The 20,708-nt window shown below is 52.4% G+C and overlaps 2 protein-coding genes and 1 long non-coding RNA gene across 3 annotated transcripts; 2 read left to right on the top strand and 1 right to left on the bottom strand.

Annotated features, from left to right (window-relative positions):
- The first annotated feature begins 1,831 nt into the window (after positions 1-1,831).
- On the top strand, positions 1,832-7,860 carry LOC142355858 (uncharacterized). Its single transcript, XM_075407894.1, has 10 exons — positions 1,832-1,989; positions 2,120-2,625; positions 2,813-3,079; positions 3,363-3,802; positions 3,928-4,072; positions 4,164-4,296; positions 4,398-5,113; positions 5,285-6,197; positions 6,447-6,889; positions 7,035-7,860. Exons 2-10 carry the CDS (start codon positions 2,140-2,142, stop codon positions 7,794-7,796), a joined length of 4,305 nt encoding a protein of 1,434 aa, XP_075264009.1. The 5' UTR covers positions 1,832-1,989; positions 2,120-2,139; the 3' UTR covers positions 7,797-7,860.
- Positions 7,861-9,049: 1,189 nt separating this feature from the next.
- On the top strand, positions 9,050-15,076 carry LOC142355857 (uncharacterized). The gene is made up of 10 exons (XM_075407893.1): positions 9,050-9,207; positions 9,338-9,843; positions 10,031-10,297; positions 10,579-11,018; positions 11,144-11,288; positions 11,380-11,512; positions 11,614-12,329; positions 12,501-13,413; positions 13,663-14,105; positions 14,251-15,076. Exons 2-10 carry the CDS (start codon positions 9,358-9,360, stop codon positions 15,010-15,012), a joined length of 4,305 nt encoding a protein of 1,434 aa, XP_075264008.1. The 5' UTR covers positions 9,050-9,207; positions 9,338-9,357; the 3' UTR covers positions 15,013-15,076.
- A 4,169-nt stretch (positions 15,077-19,245) lies between these two features.
- Positions 19,246-19,867, bottom strand: LOC142355859 (uncharacterized). Its single transcript, XR_012761312.1, has 3 exons — positions 19,724-19,867; positions 19,526-19,599; positions 19,246-19,365 (listed from the first exon to the last, which is right to left on the bottom strand). It is a non-coding gene; the product is annotated as an uncharacterized LOC142355859 (long non-coding RNA).
- Positions 19,868-20,708: the final 841 nt, after the last annotated feature.

Below are 20,708 nucleotides of genomic sequence, written 5' to 3' on the forward strand. Positions count from 1 at the left end.
GGCATGTGGAAGACAGTGGCAGCGGCTTTAAAGGAGTGTTCCCAGTGTGACAGGGTGCGGGCTTCATTCAACGCCAAGATGGACGTGATGAAGCCATTGCCCCTGATGGGATTATTCTACCGCTACCATCTGGATGCTGCTGTCAACCTGCCGGAGTCATCAACTGGAGTACGCCATGTGCTGGTGATTGTGGAAGCCTTCAGTAAGTGGATTGATTTGGTGCCTATGATTGATTTGACTGCAGAAGCTGTGACCAGAGCTTTCAGAGAGAGAGTGCTGGCCAGATTTGGCAGACCAGTGGAGGTTACAACAGACAATGGAGCTGAATACAAGGCAGAGTTTCATATGATGTGTCAGGAGTTGGGAATTGATCACAGATTGATCACCCCAGGGCACCCTGAAGCTAATGGAATGGCTGAGCGGATTGTCAAAGTGCTGAAGACAGGGCTGAGAAAATATGTGTTGCAGCATGGAGTTTCAGCATGGCCAGATCATTTGCCAGTCATTGAGTTTGGTTACAGGACTACGCCACAGCGGGCAACGGGTTTCAGCCCTTACTTTTTGGTATATGGAAGGCACCCCACTTACTCTTTGCAGGTGAAAGCTTTGTTGGGAGACGCTGAGATGGACGTGGAAGATCCAGAGGCGATGTTTTTGCTGATTACAGAACGGGCGGCAGTGCTGCAGCAGGCCATGCCAGTGGCGTTTGAGAGGGCTGCAGCCACCCAGCACAAGAATGCTCTGAGATACAAGCGTGTGCGAAGGAGAGATCTGCCACCCCGCCTGCATCGCTACCGTGTTGGAGACTACGTCTACGTGTCTCAGCGCCCAGTCAACACCCTGGATGTGAAGACTACCAGGACCATCCTGAGAGTGAGAGCGGTCCTGCCACATGGAGTGCTGGAGCTTGAAGGGTCAGACGGCAAGACAGTGAGAGTGCGCATGGAGCTGTGTGCACCCTGCCATATTCCCAACCTGGTGACAGACGAGCTGGGAGTCCCTGCTGACCTGGCCTGCAGCATCTGTGGCAGCGCTTCCATGGCTGATCCCATGCTGCTGTGCGACCGCTGCGACCGTGGCTACCATCTGCACTGCCTGGACCCGCCATTGGATCGCGTCCCAGCTGGTCAGTGGTGTTGCCCACGTTGTCTCCCACGCAGCTCAATACCAGCAATCACCTACCACGCCAGTAAGCAGGACAGAGATCCTGCTGGGGGGGAAGATGGGCAGCCAACCCCTATCAACTTATGCACAGCACGGGAGCCCTGTCTCTCCACGCCGACAGCTGTCGGGGAGTAAGGCAGCAGCAGCGTGAGTATGGTGCAGCAAATCAGTATGAGTCAGCAGATATGCAGGAACAGCCAGGCCAGTGGAGCAGCAGTTTCTGAATTAATTTCGAATATTACCGAGGGTTTATACCCTACTCCAGGGTATAACTACGGATTTATCCCGGGATATTCGAGGATATTATATTATAATATTTCCGGAGGCAGCAGCCAGGCTACAGACAGCACAACCTGCAGCTCCTGGAGCCTTCAGTAATGTACACGTATTCGTACCTTCCCACTCGACCCGTACCAATATTACTTGGCACGGTGGTTTTCCCGGCCTGGGCCCGGAGGGACGGGCGGTATGGGAAGGGTCGCGGGACGGGATGTATAAGGATACCACAACAAGCTACAGGGGCCGGCCACTGCGAGTAATAATACTGATACTGTAATAAGAGGCCGTTTACGGTAGGGCAGTACTTTTGACCCCCATATCCGGCAATTTCACGTACAGATGTTGCCAGTACCCTACCGGCTCCCGGCCAGTACGAGTACCGGACATCCCCGGCCAGAGGCTAGTCACGTACCTAATCGCTGCCCGCCACGGAAGCCGCGGCGCCAGAAACCCACGCATCCTAAGCATCCTTGGGAAACCAGCGGCACAGTGAGAATCAGCGCCTTCGAATTGCTCTGTCTGAACGGCTGCACGACAAACTATGAGGTATTCCCTCGCCTACCTTGCGCACACCCCACCAAAATTCGATCATCGCGAGCGGCCTGTGGACATAGTACTGCACGCAGTACAGTGACGCTGACGGTGTCTGACACTGCACTTGCCCTGCCCTGCCCAGGCTGTGACCCACGTTCGCTAATGGCCCCTGACAGTCACATACCAGACACGTTTTGGTGTCTGGCATGCGGCCAGCTCGAGCGCACAGGCGACACACCGCGAGTACGCCTAGTTTGCAAGGAGGATGGCCTGTTTGGTCGCCATCTCGTCGGCTCCGCTGTGCTGTGTCACCCCAGATTGCCCCCCCGGGATTTCAGCCTAGTTCCGTCGCAGATCACAGATGGAAAGGGGAGATGCACAGCAAGGAACGGCCTCCCATATGTAGGATACGTATGTAATGCAGGCTTCCAACGCAAAGACTCCTCCACACACCATCACCACAGTGGTGGTAAGGCAGCTAGAGAAGCTGCCAGATTGGCTGCTCCCCAGACTAGGCAGCAAGCCCAGGCGCAGGAGTCTCAGCGAGTTCAGGCCTTGAGACAATCGTGGGAGAAAGAGAGGTCTGAACTGCTCCAGTCTCAGCAACATATGCATGAGAGGCTTATTGCTGCTGAGGAAGAGCTGCAGGTAATATGTGGCACTGTTCATCACAGGCACAACAACCTTCGCAGTGCCACATGTTTGAATGCATCACAGACGCATTGTTGCAATTGAATGTTGTTTGTGCCCACACATGGAACGGAGATTTGCTTGTTCACTTGTTGTCTGAGCGTATGTATGTTTGGTTGTTTGTGCATGCCGCATGGTCCCATAGACAGCAGACCACACAGCTAGGGTGCAGCATCAACGACTACTTGATAGCTGTGCAGAAGCACACGCAAAGTGGATGGCTGCGCACAACATAGCCTTGCGACAAAAGGAGATTTTACAGCAATCGGAGAACAAGATTGCTGTTTTGGATCTCCGCCTTGCAGAAGCTGAGGCTCAAAAGGCACGAGCAGAGAGGCTGAAAGACAACCAAGCTGGCCTCCTGCGGGCCCAGCAGTCGAAATATGCACAGCAAAGGACTCTTGACAACAAGGTATGTCTCTCCGTCTGTTTGCGTGTCCGTTTGCCGCATGCCAACCTGCCCATCCATATGCCTTCTTTCTGTTTGTCTGTGTTTGTGTTTCTTTGTTTGTCTATCAATCCATCTGTCCGCTGTGTCCCTAGCTATGTGTTTGGCTCTGTGTGTGTGTGTGTGTGTGTGTGTCTAAATGTATACATATCACCCCTGCGTGTGTATGCTTACATACCATGAACTATATTTTTGCACGTGCATGTGCAGTCCTCAATCTTGCTGTGCGATCCGCATGTTGTTGTAGGTTATCTCAGGGGTCGATACTGGTGCAAAAGTGTACGCAGCATTGGGTCTGCGATACAATCGAGATGGCTCCCAAATTTCTGGCGTTGATACTTCCTTTCACAAGGAGCTTTGTGACATGGGGGAGCGTCGGTTGCGTGATCTGCTGCAGAAGCTGGAACAGCCTGTAGTCACCGTGGTCAGTCCATTCCACCGTGATGTGGCTCCCTTGCTCCGCCTGCTCGCAGACAAAATAGATGCTGGTGGTAGGCAGTCATCCAAGCGGCGGATTGTTACTGCTGCTCTGGCGGACCTGCCCTTGGTCAAGGACGTCGTGGCTGAGTTGAATGCTACTGATGACCGCGAGGAGGAGAGACGGCTGCTCAGTATACTAACCCAGTCATTCAGCAAGGCAGAACTCAACAATGATTTGGGCTTGGCCAAGGCTGTCAGTAAAAACAAGTGGGTACCTGTGCCATGCCTGATCTCCCACTACTCATTGTTGGTAGTGCATTGATATCCCAAGTGCCTTTTCCTTGAACGACCGCCAAATGCATATTGCATGATGTGGCGTATATCTTGTGCAGGTTTCGCCAGGCGCGAGCCCATGCTAGGGCGTATGGTGCGGGCACCACCAAGCCAGCTCTGTTGTCGAAGATTACACGCCAGCGTGTTCATGCCACACAATTTGAACATGCATTGAAGTGGATTTGCAATCCAAGCAACATGCAGGTGCAGAATGCCCCCCCTATTTTCTGAGGCACCTGTAGCCATAGCTACCAGTATGTGTTGTCTCATTGATACATCACTGTGTGGTACGTAGGATGTGGCTTTCGGACAGAAGGATATTTCACTGTCAGATGGTACACGCCTTAGTGTCCCCAGCACATTGCGAAAAGTCTTGAGATCTGAGCTATGGCGAGAGTATTTACAAGCTAACACAGATCCAGAAACAGGCAAGCCCTTAGCCCTGGTTTCATTGTGCAGAGGCCTCATGTTCATTTCTTCAAGTTGTAGCTTGCCTGACCTCTGACAAAACTTTTCATTATTTTGGCAGGGAAACCAATGCCCGGTACTCTCAAGCGCAGCAAGTTCATGAAAATGGCAAAGGTCGCGACCGGTGGTCAGCAGAAGGTGCTTACAGGCCTTGACAACATCTCACAACGGTTTGGCCACGAGAACTTCCAGCACCTACGGCGTCTTGTGGAGCGTGTGTATGACGCTGCGCCGCATTTACTAGCAGACCACAAGGAGAATCTCCTTGGTAGAATCGATGAGTACGAGTATTTCCTGAAGCGGCGGATGACAACACATTTACAGCCTACGTCTCGTGTGTCAGCCCATTGCATCACTCGTATGCTTGGGGGCCTCACTAGCACTGCTGCGTCGGCCTGCCCAAAGTGCAGGCCAGACAAGAAGTGCAAGCCGTGCCAGGAACGTCTGGTATACTGCAATGACTGCCCCGAATCGTGCCAGGACCATCGTGAACATTGCCCCCAATGTGACGAGCTCTTCGGCATTTACGCAGAGCTTCATGCCATGATTCAACTGGCCCGAGGTCTGCCAGCAGATCAGATTACCCCCACAGCTGTGGACGGAGATGGCGACCTGGATTTATTTCCTATTTCTCCCACCACATCTGATGAACAACAGGAAGTCACTCCTCAGAGCTTGATGAACGAGCTTTTGAACGATTTCTGTGTGTTGGGGAAGCGGTATCGCGCCCGCACCGAGAAGTATATTGCTCATCTTGTCCGCGCCCATGTTGAGCAGGTAAGCCGGCTATTTGACCGCCGTATATACGCACACAGTGAGGAACCATGCCATTGCAGTCGAAAACACATACAAATATAGCTTGCCACCGGGGCTGGTTGGGTACCCTAGGCTTGTCTACTGTGCATGCTGTAACATGCGATGTTGAGTCGCGTGTGTCATTTTCTGTAGGAGCTCAAAACCCTCCGGCGGGAGCAGCTTCGCACTGACGACTACATCCTTGTCATCGATTGGAAGATGAAGTGGTTGGCTATGGTCTGGAGAGAGACTCAGCAAGAATGGTTTGGAAAGGCAGGGATCCCATGGCATGGTGGCATGGCCCTGATGAAGTATGTCCCAGAAGAAGGCGAGGAGGAGGACAGCCTTGATGATTACACAATCCTGTACTTCGATTTCATCACAGACCACAAGAAAGAAGATGGCTTCTCTGTGGTCTCTATGCTAGAAGGCATGATCCATTTGATGAAGGGGCTTCACCCTGAGCGCACCAAGGTTGGGATTGAGTCAGATGGTGCAGGATGCTACTCCGGGAAGTTTGCTCGTCTGGCCATACCGATGCTGTCTGAGATCACTGGAGTCCAGGTGCTTTACCATTCCACAGGGGAGGCACAGTGCAACAAATCTATGCTTGACAACCACTTCGGCATAGCTGGACCCGCTGTGACGGCAGTCGTTGCAAGTGGAAGACAGGATGCCACTACAGCTCGAGATGTTGTGGTAGCCCACCAGAGGAGTACGGCGATTGCGAACACTGTGGTTCGGGAGGTGGAGATAGACCGCAGCAATGAAGGCATCCTTCAGCCCAACGCTTTGAAGAAGCCAGATATCTCCGTCCGAAGCATCGCCCTAACAACGATGGAGTATGGTCCGGACCGGAAGCTCTCTGGAGTGAGGTTCTTCAAGCATGCTGGCTTTGGGAGTGGGCAGCTTGTCACCAGAACAGCATTGAATGCAATGTGGCAGAAACCACAGGGCTCGACTGGTGTGGTGTTGATCGACTGGCCCCTCAATCATGAAGGCAATCCACCAGCCCCCGGTTGTGGTATCCGCTTGACGCTGCCGGCCAGTGGACGTGAACCCGGCGGTACGTATGTTCTTTCGTTGCCCATCTATGTGCCGTAGCCAATTGCCTTGCCCGCCTGCGAGACCCATGAGGGTCGAAACTGAGCCAATGCGTGGACAAATGGCTGATATCCGGATGTTGTGAATGATCATAGTAATGGCACAGTAGGTATTGTTGTCATGCCTTACATTCGAAGTATCACCGTACTAAGTGTGTCAATGCGTTGGTTCGACATCTTTGCTTGCATGTACTCGTGATGCGACCGTACAGCTGTCAATCCTGGTGGTCCTCCACAAGCCCAAGCACCCCCAGGAGGAGTTGAGGGGGCTAGTCTTGCTACAGAGGCCACCGCCTTCGACAATTCTGAAGTTGCCGGTGCTGGTGGTGGAGATGCTTCTTCCTGCGAAGAACAGCTTGGACTAGGCCGCGTGTTGGAGGGGGGCGGGTCCAGTACGACGCATCGCCGTACTGGGCATGGAGTGCCTGGCGAGCGCGGAAAGAAGATCAAGGCTGCTAAAGCATTGCAGAAGAAGGAAGAGGCAAATCGAAACAAGCGGATGAGAATTGAGATCGAGGAGTCCAAGCTTGCTGACCGGCAGAAACGAAGCAAGGGATTCTGGTGTGACCCGCCTTGCCGACACTTCACATTCACTAAGCGAATGATGGAGAGACACAAGGCCGACAAATCACGTTGTCCTGACATCTCTACGCAGGTACAGTATGCGCGGCATTTTTCTCCTTGTTGGCTGTGATGTTATTGTCATTATTCTATATACAGATTTACAGTAGAATTTGTAGAATAAAGCATTGCTAACTCCAATCGTGTTGTTCCAATCTGCTCAATTGCTGTATCTGAAGGTGTGGGGCTGGAAGCGTGCCAACAAGGTTGTGCGGCCGAGATACACTGGCATGGACCTCATAAAAAAGGTTGCTGCCAATCCTGTTAACGGTGTCAAGGCATTTGTCAAGCAAAGGATAGGCGAGGAGCATGCCGAAGCTCTGGATGATGCCGTTACGTCAGCTGCCCCTAGCCCCACCCAGTATGCTTCCAGTGAAAGTGATTCTGACAGTGCAACAGACGCTGGAGACTCTGCCGTGGCCGGCAGAGGTTGCCATTCGGCAGATGGCCATTACCACTTCGTGACACGTGCAGCTAGCCAGATGCGTGTCCCGCTTATCCCTTCAGGCCTCGCTATGAAATCTGGCGGGACCTCTAAGCCGGCGAAGACGAAGCACAAGAAGAAAGTGAAGCACACCCATGCACAGCTTTCGTTTTTGAAGTGGTGTTACCAACAAGGAGTCTTGAACAAGAACAACAAGATAGGACCAGCTCAAGCGCAAACTCTGATGCCACTGCTTGGCACTCTTCAAGGTGCGGAGAGATTTCCTACCGATCCATTCTGGGTTGCCAGTAGCATCAACGATCCAAGGACAGGGTTGCCGAGGCCAAAGTTTAGGCTTTGTGAATTGCTTGATCACTGGGATTTCCGACCATGGTTTTCCCAACAGAAGCAGGCATTTGATAAGAGAGTATCTGAACAGCTGCAACTGGCGATGAAGGAACAAATGAGCCCTTTGGACTTGGGTGGGAGCGATGATGAGGGGATGTTAGATGATTAGATCATTCGGACGAGTTGCTTCCAAATGGCAATCATTGTTGTAAGTCGTTCATGATATTTAGTATTGCTGTTGGGGAGCCCCTTCCCCACTGTAGCATCCCTTGGACCCTGGTACCTTCCCCCCTTGCACCCGCGAATTCCCTCTTTTACTTACGAGCATGTATACACATCTACAACGTACTCTCCCCCCTGTTTGAGCATAGACCCTTTTGAATTTAGTCCCCCAGATTTTTCAGCGTTTCAAACATATTGACAGGACAACGTACCCTACAATGTACTTTCAGTCCGCGTACTCTACTCCAATCTACCTCTCAGTGTACTCGTAGGTAGTAGGTAGGTAGGGTAGGGTACCTACCTGCATGCAGTAATAAGCCCGCATGCATATCAAAGCCTGCACATAAGGATACTACCTCGTACCCTACCTACTACATAAACAATAAGCCAACTAGTACTCTAGTATTATCACTCCTGGTATTATAGACGGATCACGGATTTCGCAAGCCGCAACCGTTTGTTAGACAGGCTCTAGAGGCTGCAGAGCCCGCTGGTACGTCTGTGACACACTTACAGTACTTTGACCAGTTTCACAACCCCCCCCCCCCCCCCCCACGTTCGCACCACCCCCCCACGTTCGCACCACCCCCCCACGTTTGCAGCACCCCCCCACGTTTACAGGACCCTCCCACGTCCGTGCATGACCCCCACGTCCTCAGTACGAGTACCTACGAGTAGGGTACCTACTACTGTACCTACTAATGTCCTCTGTAGAGCTAGCTTACCAGCGTCCAGCATGTACCCTATGTGTACAGTACCCTACCGGCTGACGGACAACCCCTTCCATGCATACATTATTTCGCTTTGTTCGGACCGTTGTATCATTTCTACATTCTCTACGCTTTCCGTTGGTTCCCGTGGGAAATTGGACTGTGCCGGGCGCGGGGTCCAGTATCCCGGGGAATATTATTGGTTTCTGCCAGTTTCTGCGTGTGCTTTTCTGGAGCGGCGCCTGCGGCGGGCCAGTGGGGGCTCTGCCCCCACACCCCCGTTGGGGCTCACCGCCCCAAACCCCATAGTGTACGTTTGTACCCCCGAACGTACTACTGTCCTCCGAAAATCGTTGCCGCTAAAAGTACTGCCCTATCGTAAACGGCCGTTTACGGTAGGGCAGTACTTTTGACCCCCATATCCGGCAATTTCACGTACAGATGTTGCCAGTACCCTACCGGCTCCCGGCCAGTACGAGTACCGGACATCCCCGGCCAGAGGCTAGTCACGTACCTAATCGCTGCCCGCCACGGAAGCCGCGGCGCCAGAAACCCACGCATCCTAAGCATCCTTGGGAAACCAGCGGCACAGTGAGAATCAGCGCCTTCGAATTGCTCTGTCTGAACGGCTGCACGACAAACTATGAGGTATTCCCTCGCCTACCTTGCGCACACCCCACCAAAATTCGATCATCGCGAGCGGCCTGTGGACATAGTACTGCACGCAGTACAGTGACGCTGACGGTGTCTGACACTGCACTTGCCCTGCCCTGCCCAGGCTGTGACCCACGTTCGCTAATGGCCCCTGACAGTCACATACCAGACACGTTTTGGTGTCTGGCATGCGGCCAGCTCGAGCGCACAGGCGACACACCGCGAGTACGCCTAGTTTGCAAGGAGGATGGCCTGTTTGGTCGCCATCTCGTCGGCTCCGCTGTGCTGTGTCACCCCAGATTGCCCCCCCGGGATTTCAGCCTAGTTCCGTCGCAGATCACAGATGGAAAGGGGAGATGCACAGCAAGGAACGGCCTCCCATATGTAGGATACGTATGTAATGCAGGCTTCCAACGCAAAGACTCCTCCACACACCATCACCACAGTGGTGGTAAGGCAGCTAGAGAAGCTGCCAGATTGGCTGCTCCCCAGACTAGGCAGCAAGCCCAGGCGCAGGAGTCTCAGCGAGTTCAGGCCTTGAGACAATCGTGGGAGAAAGAGAGGTCTGAACTGCTCCAGTCTCAGCAACATATGCATGAGAGGCTTATTGCTGCTGAGGAAGAGCTGCAGGTAATATGTGGCACTGTTCATCACAGGCACAACAACCTTCGCAGTGCCACATGTTTGAATGCATCACAGACGCATTGTTGCAATTGAATGTTGTTTGTGCCCACACATGGAACGGAGATTTGCTTGTTCACTTGTTGTCTGAGCGTATGTATGTTTGGTTGTTTGTGCATGCCGCATGGTCCCATAGACAGCAGACCACACAGCTAGGGTGCAGCATCAACGACTACTTGATAGCTGTGCAGAAGCACACGCAAAGTGGATGGCTGCGCACAACATAGCCTTGCGACAAAAGGAGATTTTACAGCAATCGGAGAACAAGATTGCTGTTTTGGATCTCCGCCTTGCAGAAGCTGAGGCTCAAAAGGCACGAGCAGAGAGGCTGAAAGACAACCAAGCTGGCCTCCTGCGGGCCCAGCAGTCGAAATATGCACAGCAAAGGACTCTTGACAACAAGGTATGTCTCTCCGTCTGTTTGCGTGTCCGTTTGCCGCATGCCAACCTGCCCATCCATATGCCTTCTTTCTGTTTGTCTGTGTTTGTGTTTCTTTGTTTGTCTATCAATCCATCTGTCCGCTGTGTCCCTAGCTATGTGTTTGGCTCTGTGTGTGTGTGTGTGTGTGTGTCTAAATGTATACATATCACCCCTGCGTGTGTATGCTTACATACCATGAACTATATTTTTGCACGTGCATGTGCAGTCCTCAATCTTGCTGTGCGATCCGCATGTTGTTGTAGGTTATCTCAGGGGTCGATACTGGTGCAAAAGTGTACGCAGCATTGGGTCTGCGATACAATCGAGATGGCTCCCAAATTTCTGGCGTTGATACTTCCTTTCACAAGGAGCTTTGTGACATGGGGGAGCGTCGGTTGCGTGATCTGCTGCAGAAGCTGGAACAGCCTGTAGTCACCGTGGTCAGTCCATTCCACCGTGATGTGGCTCCCTTGCTCCGCCTGCTCGCAGACAAAATAGATGCTGGTGGTAGGCAGTCATCCAAGCGGCGGATTGTTACTGCTGCTCTGGCGGACCTGCCCTTGGTCAAGGACGTCGTGGCTGAGTTGAATGCTACTGATGACCGCGAGGAGGAGAGACGGCTGCTCAGTATACTAACCCAGTCATTCAGCAAGGCAGAACTCAACAATGATTTGGGCTTGGCCAAGGCTGTCAGTAAAAACAAGTGGGTACCTGTGCCATGCCTGATCTCCCACTACTCATTGTTGGTAGTGCATTGATATCCCAAGTGCCTTTTCCTTGAACGACCGCCAAATGCATATTGCATGATGTGGCGTATATCTTGTGCAGGTTTCGCCAGGCGCGAGCCCATGCTAGGGCGTATGGTGCGGGCACCACCAAGCCAGCTCTGTTGTCGAAGATTACACGCCAGCGTGTTCATGCCACACAATTTGAACATGCATTGAAGTGGATTTGCAATCCAAGCAACATGCAGGTGCAGAATGCCCCCCCTATTTTCTGAGGCACCTGTAGCCATAGCTACCAGTATGTGTTGTCTCATTGATACATCACTGTGTGGTACGTAGGATGTGGCTTTCGGACAGAAGGATATTTCACTGTCAGATGGTACACGCCTTAGTGTCCCCAGCACATTGCGAAAAGTCTTGAGATCTGAGCTATGGCGAGAGTATTTACAAGCTAACACAGATCCAGAAACAGGCAAGCCCTTAGCCCTGGTTTCATTGTGCAGAGGCCTCATGTTCATTTCTTCAAGTTGTAGCTTGCCTGACCTCTGACAAAACTTTTCATTATTTTGGCAGGGAAACCAATGCCCGGTACTCTCAAGCGCAGCAAGTTCATGAAAATGGCAAAGGTCGCGACCGGTGGTCAGCAGAAGGTGCTTACAGGCCTTGACAACATCTCACAACGGTTTGGCCACGAGAACTTCCAGCACCTACGGCGTCTTGTGGAGCGTGTGTATGACGCTGCGCCGCATTTACTAGCAGACCACAAGGAGAATCTCCTTGGTAGAATCGATGAGTACGAGTATTTCCTGAAGCGGCGGATGACAACACATTTACAGCCTACGTCTCGTGTGTCAGCCCATTGCATCACTCGTATGCTTGGGGGCCTCACTAGCACTGCTGCGTCGGCCTGCCCAAAGTGCAGGCCAGACAAGAAGTGCAAGCCGTGCCAGGAACGTCTGGTATACTGCAATGACTGCCCCGAATCGTGCCAGGACCATCGTGAACATTGCCCCCAATGTGACGAGCTCTTCGGCATTTACGCAGAGCTTCATGCCATGATTCAACTGGCCCGAGGTCTGCCAGCAGATCAGATTACCCCCACAGCTGTGGACGGAGATGGCGACCTGGATTTATTTCCTATTTCTCCCACCACATCTGATGAACAACAGGAAGTCACTCCTCAGAGCTTGATGAACGAGCTTTTGAACGATTTCTGTGTGTTGGGGAAGCGGTATCGCGCCCGCACCGAGAAGTATATTGCTCATCTTGTCCGCGCCCATGTTGAGCAGGTAAGCCGGCTATTTGACCGCCGTATATACGCACACAGTGAGGAACCATGCCATTGCAGTCGAAAACACATACAAATATAGCTTGCCACCGGGGCTGGTTGGGTACCCTAGGCTTGTCTACTGTGCATGCTGTAACATGCGATGTTGAGTCGCGTGTGTCATTTTCTGTAGGAGCTCAAAACCCTCCGGCGGGAGCAGCTTCGCACTGACGACTACATCCTTGTCATCGATTGGAAGATGAAGTGGTTGGCTATGGTCTGGAGAGAGACTCAGCAAGAATGGTTTGGAAAGGCAGGGATCCCATGGCATGGTGGCATGGCCCTGATGAAGTATGTCCCAGAAGAAGGCGAGGAGGAGGACAGCCTTGATGATTACACAATCCTGTACTTCGATTTCATCACAGACCACAAGAAAGAAGATGGCTTCTCTGTGGTCTCTATGCTAGAAGGCATGATCCATTTGATGAAGGGGCTTCACCCTGAGCGCACCAAGGTTGGGATTGAGTCAGATGGTGCAGGATGCTACTCCGGGAAGTTTGCTCGTCTGGCCATACCGATGCTGTCTGAGATCACTGGAGTCCAGGTGCTTTACCATTCCACAGGGGAGGCACAGTGCAACAAATCTATGCTTGACAACCACTTCGGCATAGCTGGACCCGCTGTGACGGCAGTCGTTGCAAGTGGAAGACAGGATGCCACTACAGCTCGAGATGTTGTGGTAGCCCACCAGAGGAGTACGGCGATTGCGAACACTGTGGTTCGGGAGGTGGAGATAGACCGCAGCAATGAAGGCATCCTTCAGCCCAACGCTTTGAAGAAGCCAGATATCTCCGTCCGAAGCATCGCCCTAACAACGATGGAGTATGGTCCGGACCGGAAGCTCTCTGGAGTGAGGTTCTTCAAGCATGCTGGCTTTGGGAGTGGGCAGCTTGTCACCAGAACAGCATTGAATGCAATGTGGCAGAAACCACAGGGCTCGACTGGTGTGGTGTTGATCGACTGGCCCCTCAATCATGAAGGCAATCCACCAGCCCCCGGTTGTGGTATCCGCTTGACGCTGCCGGCCAGTGGACGTGAACCCGGCGGTACGTATGTTCTTTCGTTGCCCATCTATGTGCCGTAGCCAATTGCCTTGCCCGCCTGCGAGACCCATGAGGGTCGAAACTGAGCCAATGCGTGGACAAATGGCTGATATCCGGATGTTGTGAATGATCATAGTAATGGCACAGTAGGTATTGTTGTCATGCCTTACATTCGAAGTATCACCGTACTAAGTGTGTCAATGCGTTGGTTCGACATCTTTGCTTGCATGTACTCGTGATGCGACCGTACAGCTGTCAATCCTGGTGGTCCTCCACAAGCCCAAGCACCCCCAGGAGGAGTTGAGGGGGCTAGTCTTGCTACAGAGGCCACCGCCTTCGACAATTCTGAAGTTGCCGGTGCTGGTGGTGGAGATGCTTCTTCCTGCGAAGAACAGCTTGGACTAGGCCGCGTGTTGGAGGGGGGCGGGTCCAGTACGACGCATCGCCGTACTGGGCATGGAGTGCCTGGCGAGCGCGGAAAGAAGATCAAGGCTGCTAAAGCATTGCAGAAGAAGGAAGAGGCAAATCGAAACAAGCGGATGAGAATTGAGATCGAGGAGTCCAAGCTTGCTGACCGGCAGAAACGAAGCAAGGGATTCTGGTGTGACCCGCCTTGCCGACACTTCACATTCACTAAGCGAATGATGGAGAGACACAAGGCCGACAAATCACGTTGTCCTGACATCTCTACGCAGGTACAGTATGCGCGGCATTTTTCTCCTTGTTGGCTGTGATGTTATTGTCATTATTCTATATACAGATTTACAGTAGAATTTGTAGAATAAAGCATTGCTAACTCCAATCGTGTTGTTCCAATCTGCTCAATTGCTGTATCTGAAGGTGTGGGGCTGGAAGCGTGCCAACAAGGTTGTGCGGCCGAGATACACTGGCATGGACCTCATAAAAAAGGTTGCTGCCAATCCTGTTAACGGTGTCAAGGCATTTGTCAAGCAAAGGATAGGCGAGGAGCATGCCGAAGCTCTGGATGATGCCGTTACGTCAGCTGCCCCTAGCCCCACCCAGTATGCTTCCAGTGAAAGTGATTCTGACAGTGCAACAGACGCTGGAGACTCTGCCGTGGCCGGCAGAGGTTGCCATTCGGCAGATGGCCATTACCACTTCGTGACACGTGCAGCTAGCCAGATGCGTGTCCCGCTTATCCCTTCAGGCCTCGCTATGAAATCTGGCGGGACCTCTAAGCCGGCGAAGACGAAGCACAAGAAGAAAGTGAAGCACACCCATGCACAGCTTTCGTTTTTGAAGTGGTGTTACCAACAAGGAGTCTTGAACAAGAACAACAAGATAGGACCAGCTCAAGCGCAAACTCTGATGCCACTGCTTGGCACTCTTCAAGGTGCGGAGAGATTTCCTACCGATCCATTCTGGGTTGCCAGTAGCATCAACGATCCAAGGACAGGGTTGCCGAGGCCAAAGTTTAGGCTTTGTGAATTGCTTGATCACTGGGATTTCCGACCATGGTTTTCCCAACAGAAGCAGGCATTTGATAAGAGAGTATCTGAACAGCTGCAACTGGCGATGAAGGAACAAATGAGCCCTTTGGACTTGGGTGGGAGCGATGATGAGGGGATGTTAGATGATTAGATCATTCGGACGAGTTGCTTCCAAATGGCAATCATTGTTGTAAGTCGTTCATGATATTTAGTATTGCTGTTGGGGAGCCCCTTCCCCACTGTAGCATCCCTTGGACCCTGGTACCTTCCCCCCTTGCACCCGCGAATTCCCTCTTTTACTTACGAGCATGTATACACATCTACAACGTACTCTCCCCCCTGTTTGAGCATAGACCCTTTTGAATTTAGTCCCCCAGATTTTTCAGCGTTTCAAACATATTGACAGGACAACGTACCCTACAATGTACTTTCAGTCCGCGTACTCTACTCCAATCTACCTCTCAGTGTACTCGTAGGTAGTAGGTAGGTAGGGTAGGGTACCTACCTGCATGCAGTAATAAGCCCGCATGCATATCAAAGCCTGCACATAAGGATACTACCTCGTACCCTACCTACTACATAAACAATAAGCCAACTAGTACTCTAGTATTATCACTCCTGGTATTATAGACGGATCACGGATTTCGCAAGCCGCAACCGTTTGTTAGACAGGCTCTAGAGGCTGCAGAGCCCGCTGGTACGTCTGTGACACACTTACAGTACTTTGACCAGTTTCACAACCCCCCCCCCCCCCCCCCACGTTCGCACCACCCCCCCACGTTCGCACCACCCCCCCACGTTTGCAGCACCCCCCCACGTTTACAGGACCCTCCCACGTCCGTGCATGACCCCCACGTCCTCAGTACGAGTACCTACGAGTAGGGTACCTACTACTGTACCTACTAATGTCCTCTGTAGAGCTAGCTTACCAGCGTCCAGCATGTACCCTATGTGTACAGTACCCTACCGGCTGACGGACAACCCCTTCCATGCATACATTATTTCGCTTTGTTCGGACCGTTGTATCATTTCTACATTCTCTACGCTTTCCGTTGGTTCCCGTGGGAAATTGGACTGTGCCGGGCGCGGGGTCCAGTATCCCGGGGAATATTATTGGTTTCTGCCAGTTTCTGCGTGTGCTTTTCTGGAGCGGCGCCTGCGGCGGGCCAGTGGGGGCTCTGCCCCCACACCCCCGTTGGGGCTCACCGCCCCAAACCCCATAGTGTACGTTTGTACCCCCGAACGTACTACTGTCCTCCGAAAATCGTTGCCGCTAAAAGTACTGCCCTATCGTAAACGGCCTCTTAAAATGCGTTAAATTCTCCCCTATGCCGGTCAGTACGAGTACACTGTACACTGTACAGTATTAAGTCCCGACAGCGGTAATCCCGACTACGAGTCCTACCCTAGCTAGGGTACACCCCTAGACTGGACACTGGACGGATGCGCGGCAGATCTGGCCGAGTGGGGGCCCTTATATATATCGCCTTTTGACAGTACTAGTACTAGTACTCGTACCGGCCCGGCCCGCCAGCTGGGAGCCTGGGGAACAGGGGCAGTTTCAGGGGCGTCTTTTAGTACATTGCTCTTAATAAAGTGCCCCTGTTCCCCATTCTTCCCCAATCCGTGGGGAAATGTTCGGTCGGCATAGCGACATATATACGCATAGAAACCGGAAAATATCAAGAACAACAACGATGGGGACAGAGATCCGGAATTCCCAGGAGTCCGCGCGACATTCCTGAGGAATTCCTGAGTTCCTGAGGATTCCCAGGGTGAATTCCTCATCCTGAAAGTCGGTGACCTGCGGTCTGCCAACCTGGCGGTTGGTGGGCATGCACGTGTAGTGTTCTCCGCACAAGGTCATTGTGGCCACACAATAGGTGACGTCTGGAGCGGGAGTGAGAAGAAACAAGTGGAGGGGAGGGGAGGGGAGGGGCATGGGAGGTGAAGATAGACTCGAAACACTCAGCCATGTGGTGTCTTGAGAGCTCTCCAGCCCAGCCTACCCGGGAGCCCCCCGGAATCCTCAGGGTCCAGGATTCCTGGCGATTTTTCGGTTCCTGAGGAATTCCTCAGGAATCCTCACTCCCAGGAATTCCCAGGAAAATCCTGGTCCGGATCTCTGGATGGGGAAGCTTCCCAACGGGGGACCGAACGAGTGCTCGTACCTACAGTATACTGTATGGTACATTTAGCGATATAGCGCCGATACAGCCGTGCAGTACATAATAGTCAATACTACTGAGTACTCAATACGAGTACAGAGTACTGTGTAAATTTTGAGTTACAGTTGGCACCCGCACCCTGACAGTTGACACGTGACCAGATCAAGTCTGACTCGATAGGTATCGATAGACAATATCGAGCGCGGGCCGCAGCCCCCAATTTTCCTTGCCTGGGCGGGCCGGGAACCCTGAAAGTACCCTACCTACCGGCTACCGGCTATATATGGTGCGCCCGTCGGCCCCGGCCTGGGCGCGGAACCCCACATACACGGGGCCTCTGGGAGGGGAACTCTACCCACGTCGCCCCCCCCCTTCCCGCTGCACATGGGGAAAGGGCCCCACCTGCACCGCCTTCCCCGGCCCCAAACCAGGGGCAAATATGCCAGTTTTTGCAACCCGGCGGTAGAGTAGGTATGTATATACACTGCAGTAGGTACCCTAGGTACCTCCTATCCATACGCGACACTCGCACACTATATATAGGTACCTGCTACTCGTACTCGTACTCGGTACCCAGCTAGCTAACCTACGTACAGTACTCGTACTCGTACTGTACCCACACCCCTAGCTGGGCAAGCTTCAAGGTACGAGTGCTCGTACTCTAGTACCCCCGGTACGATCTAGGCCGGCGCGAGTTAGGTACCTACCTGCCCAGCCAGGGTACCTACCCGCATGGCATTAATTAGTTGCATGCCGCAAGCCCAAAGTAGGTAGGGTAGGTACCTACTCTACTGTACTCGTAGTAATTGTAAGAATATTTAGAATATTGCTGATCGATCGTCCAAAGAAAGTATAGTAGCTCGTACTATACTGTAGGGATCTGTGGATACGTACCGGCAGGTACCTAGAGTACCTACCAGACAGGTACCCTAAGGTACTAGCGATTCTAGATCCTACTGGTACACCTACCCAGTACCCACATACTACCTCCTGCTACTAGAGGTACCTGGCTAAGGCTCTAGGCCAGCTAGATAGAATCAATTGTACTCGTACTCGTATAACTCTGCTGGCTGCCAAGCGCTTTGCCTTTGCACTCTTAGTAAGTACCCTACCCTACCTACCTTGGAGGTACCCACTTGGAGGTGTACCTGCACACAAAATGACCGGCCTACCGCAGGTACCTTATAGTACCTACCTACCGTCCTATTGTACCGAGCCCCACCCCAGAGGGGTGCGTCGCGAAGCGACTTCTATCGCTATTATATATATATATATGACCTCCTGATATGACCAAACTACAGTAAGAGCGAGCGACCCGCCCGGCCTGCCTGGGTTCATGAAGTATAGCAAGCTCATGAAGCTTATTATTTATAGCAAGCCGCAAGGGTAGGGTAGGTGCCTACTGTACTTGATTTCTACAATACGAGTGTCGAGTACTGTATATGCAATATACATTCCCGGGGGTGAAAAAACGAGTACTAGTACTAGCTAGTACTCGTACTCGTCCAAATTCCAATACACTCGGCGGTCGGCCCGGGGGTGGAAAAAAACGAGTACGAGTACTCGTATACTAGCTAGAGTAGCAAAGCTCGTACTCGTACTCGATCGATGTTTTTAATTTGTATTTCCACTCCCGGGATAATCAAGGGTGTGAAAAAATGCGAGCCCTGCTACTCGTACGAGTAGCGGCCCAGGTGCATGTCTTCCAAAACAGACAGTGGAAATGACACGGATAGGTTACGGAATTAGGTAGGCGTTAATCCAATTCCAAGTATCGTTCCAAGTAGAGGAGCGGTTAAACTGTTTTATAATAAGGGAATCTGTAGTTAGGCAGTAGTGTAGAAGTGGTACATGCGTTAGAACGTACAGTCGTGCTGTACGTGAAATTCCAAGTAGCGTTCCAAGTAGCGTTCCAAGTAGGGATTATCATGAGTTGGAGTGGGGAAGACATGTACATGTTACATGTTACGGATCGTCACCATACTACTGGAGATTAGCTGTGCGTGTAAATTACACATTTCACATCGCAAGACACAAACTCTGTATTGCTTGTTTTTAATACGGCTTCTCATGAACCAGTACGAGTAATCGTACACATTCAGGCCACGTACAGGACGTGCATAGGTACAGTGACAGACTTGGGTACGTTTAATGCCTATACTTCGTATAGATGGTACAGGGTATAACCGTAATATATACATACCACCTACTAATAGCCTTGGAATGACGACAGCTTCTCGGCCGCCCTCCGTCTCGCAAGTGAGGAGAAGCCAGACTTTGATGTTGTCGACCCCCCCTCCTTCGTTGCGGCCTCCAGGTTTGCTGAGAACCGAGAACTGCGGGATGACAACAGTGCCGTGTTCTCAGTGACAGCAAGTGCAGCTACAGAGACCCGTGGGGCCCCACAGACTCTAATCCTACACGACCCGGATCAGGCCTCAGGCATCTACACCCGATTCTACTGCAGTTGTGGCTATTCGGTAAGGGCTGGGATACCTTGCAGGCACTTCCTCGCAGCCGTCCGTTCTCCCAGCAGCAAGGCGGGCTTCCACCTCGACCTGTTCAATCACCTGTGGTTCAAGAAGCCATTCACAGAGGGGCCAGTTGTGCATTACCACCACAGTGGCGATGCTCCTCCAGTTCAGCTATCTATCACCTCCCCCCCGTTGCAGGCATTGATTCCGGGAGACGTACCTCTTCAAGCAGAAGCTTACGGGCCTGAGGATCTGGTCCGGCTGTCTGAGGCTCGGAGCATCGGCATCCTTCTCGGAGAGTCCAAAGACGCCGTGCAGGCAGCCATGGAGCACGGGAAGTTCGTGGAGTTCCGGGAGTACCTGCGGGCCTGGATCACACAACACCCCATTCAATCCCATGGCGCTCAGATTCAGAATCCAGTCAAGAAAGCTGCCCGTGGCAGGAAGCGCCAGACTGCAGCACAACTGGCAGCCACTGCCAAGAAAAGACGGGATCGGGCACTGGCCAAGGCGAACGAGCCAAGTGCTGTGCCGGAAGACCAGGCCGACGTACCTGTGACCCAGGCGTATAATCCCACGGCAGCTGCGGGTCCGCCACCGCCCTCATCCAACCACGTGGGCACCGCCCGGAAATGCAGCCACTGCGGAATGGAGGGGCACAACCGACGGACCTGCCCTCGGGTGACTGCCGATCAAGTGGGGGGGGCAGTTCCGTTGTGAGTCGAGCATTTTAGCTTACGTGATCTACGTTCTGAACCCGTACGTTGGGGTGGCCGTAGGCACGTACCTAGGTACCTTGGCGCCCGTTTCTTGGACAACATGGACAGTGTCACTTTTTTAATACACCCGAAAACAATTTCCGTGATTAATTGTTTTTCTGTTCCCCCTTGGGGGATGTAAGAATACTTGATTTCGGGCTAAATCCGGGCCCCCTCCAAAGTCCCCTCCAATGGACCCCCTCCAATTATAAGCGAGGAATAAAATTTATAAACATGAAAATAGTTTCTATGTCATGTTAGAAGTCTTACAACCGTCCAGTATGTGTACGTAAATAATAATGACATGAAATAACGATAAGGGATAATCATACATACAGACACGCCACCGTACCTACCTGTACGTACCGACGCTACCGTGTTTAATTCGTGTTATGTCGTCCACGTACTTCAAGCCCGTCACAGCGCGGGCAGCCGTACCCGCTGTTG

Source organism: Convolutriloba macropyga, unplaced genomic scaffold (genome assembly GCF_964194025.1).
Source record: "Convolutriloba macropyga unplaced genomic scaffold, txConMacr16.3 SCAFFOLD_1696, whole genome shotgun sequence".
Taxonomy (NCBI): Eukaryota; Metazoa; Xenacoelomorpha; order Acoela; family Convolutidae; genus Convolutriloba; species Convolutriloba macropyga.

Excerpts from the sequence above, each read along its gene's own strand:
- LOC142355858 (XM_075407894.1), top strand. The coding sequence starts at position 2,140 with ATGGCCCCTGACAGTCACATACCAGACACGTTTTGGTGTCTGGCATGC. Across the intron at positions 3,803-3,927 it reads AAGGCTGTCAGTAAAAACAA|GTTTCGCCAGGCGCGAGCCC; the intron begins GTGGGTACCTGT and ends TATCTTGTGCAG. Across the intron at positions 6,198-6,446 it reads CAGTGGACGTGAACCCGGCG|CTGTCAATCCTGGTGGTCCT; the intron begins GTACGTATGTTC and ends GCGACCGTACAG.
- LOC142355857 (XM_075407893.1), top strand. The coding sequence starts at position 9,358 with ATGGCCCCTGACAGTCACATACCAGACACGTTTTGGTGTCTGGCATGC. Across the intron at positions 9,844-10,030 it reads CTGCTGAGGAAGAGCTGCAG|ACAGCAGACCACACAGCTAG; the intron begins GTAATATGTGGC and ends ATGGTCCCATAG. Across the intron at positions 14,106-14,250 it reads GTCCTGACATCTCTACGCAG|GTGTGGGGCTGGAAGCGTGC; the intron begins GTACAGTATGCG and ends CTGTATCTGAAG.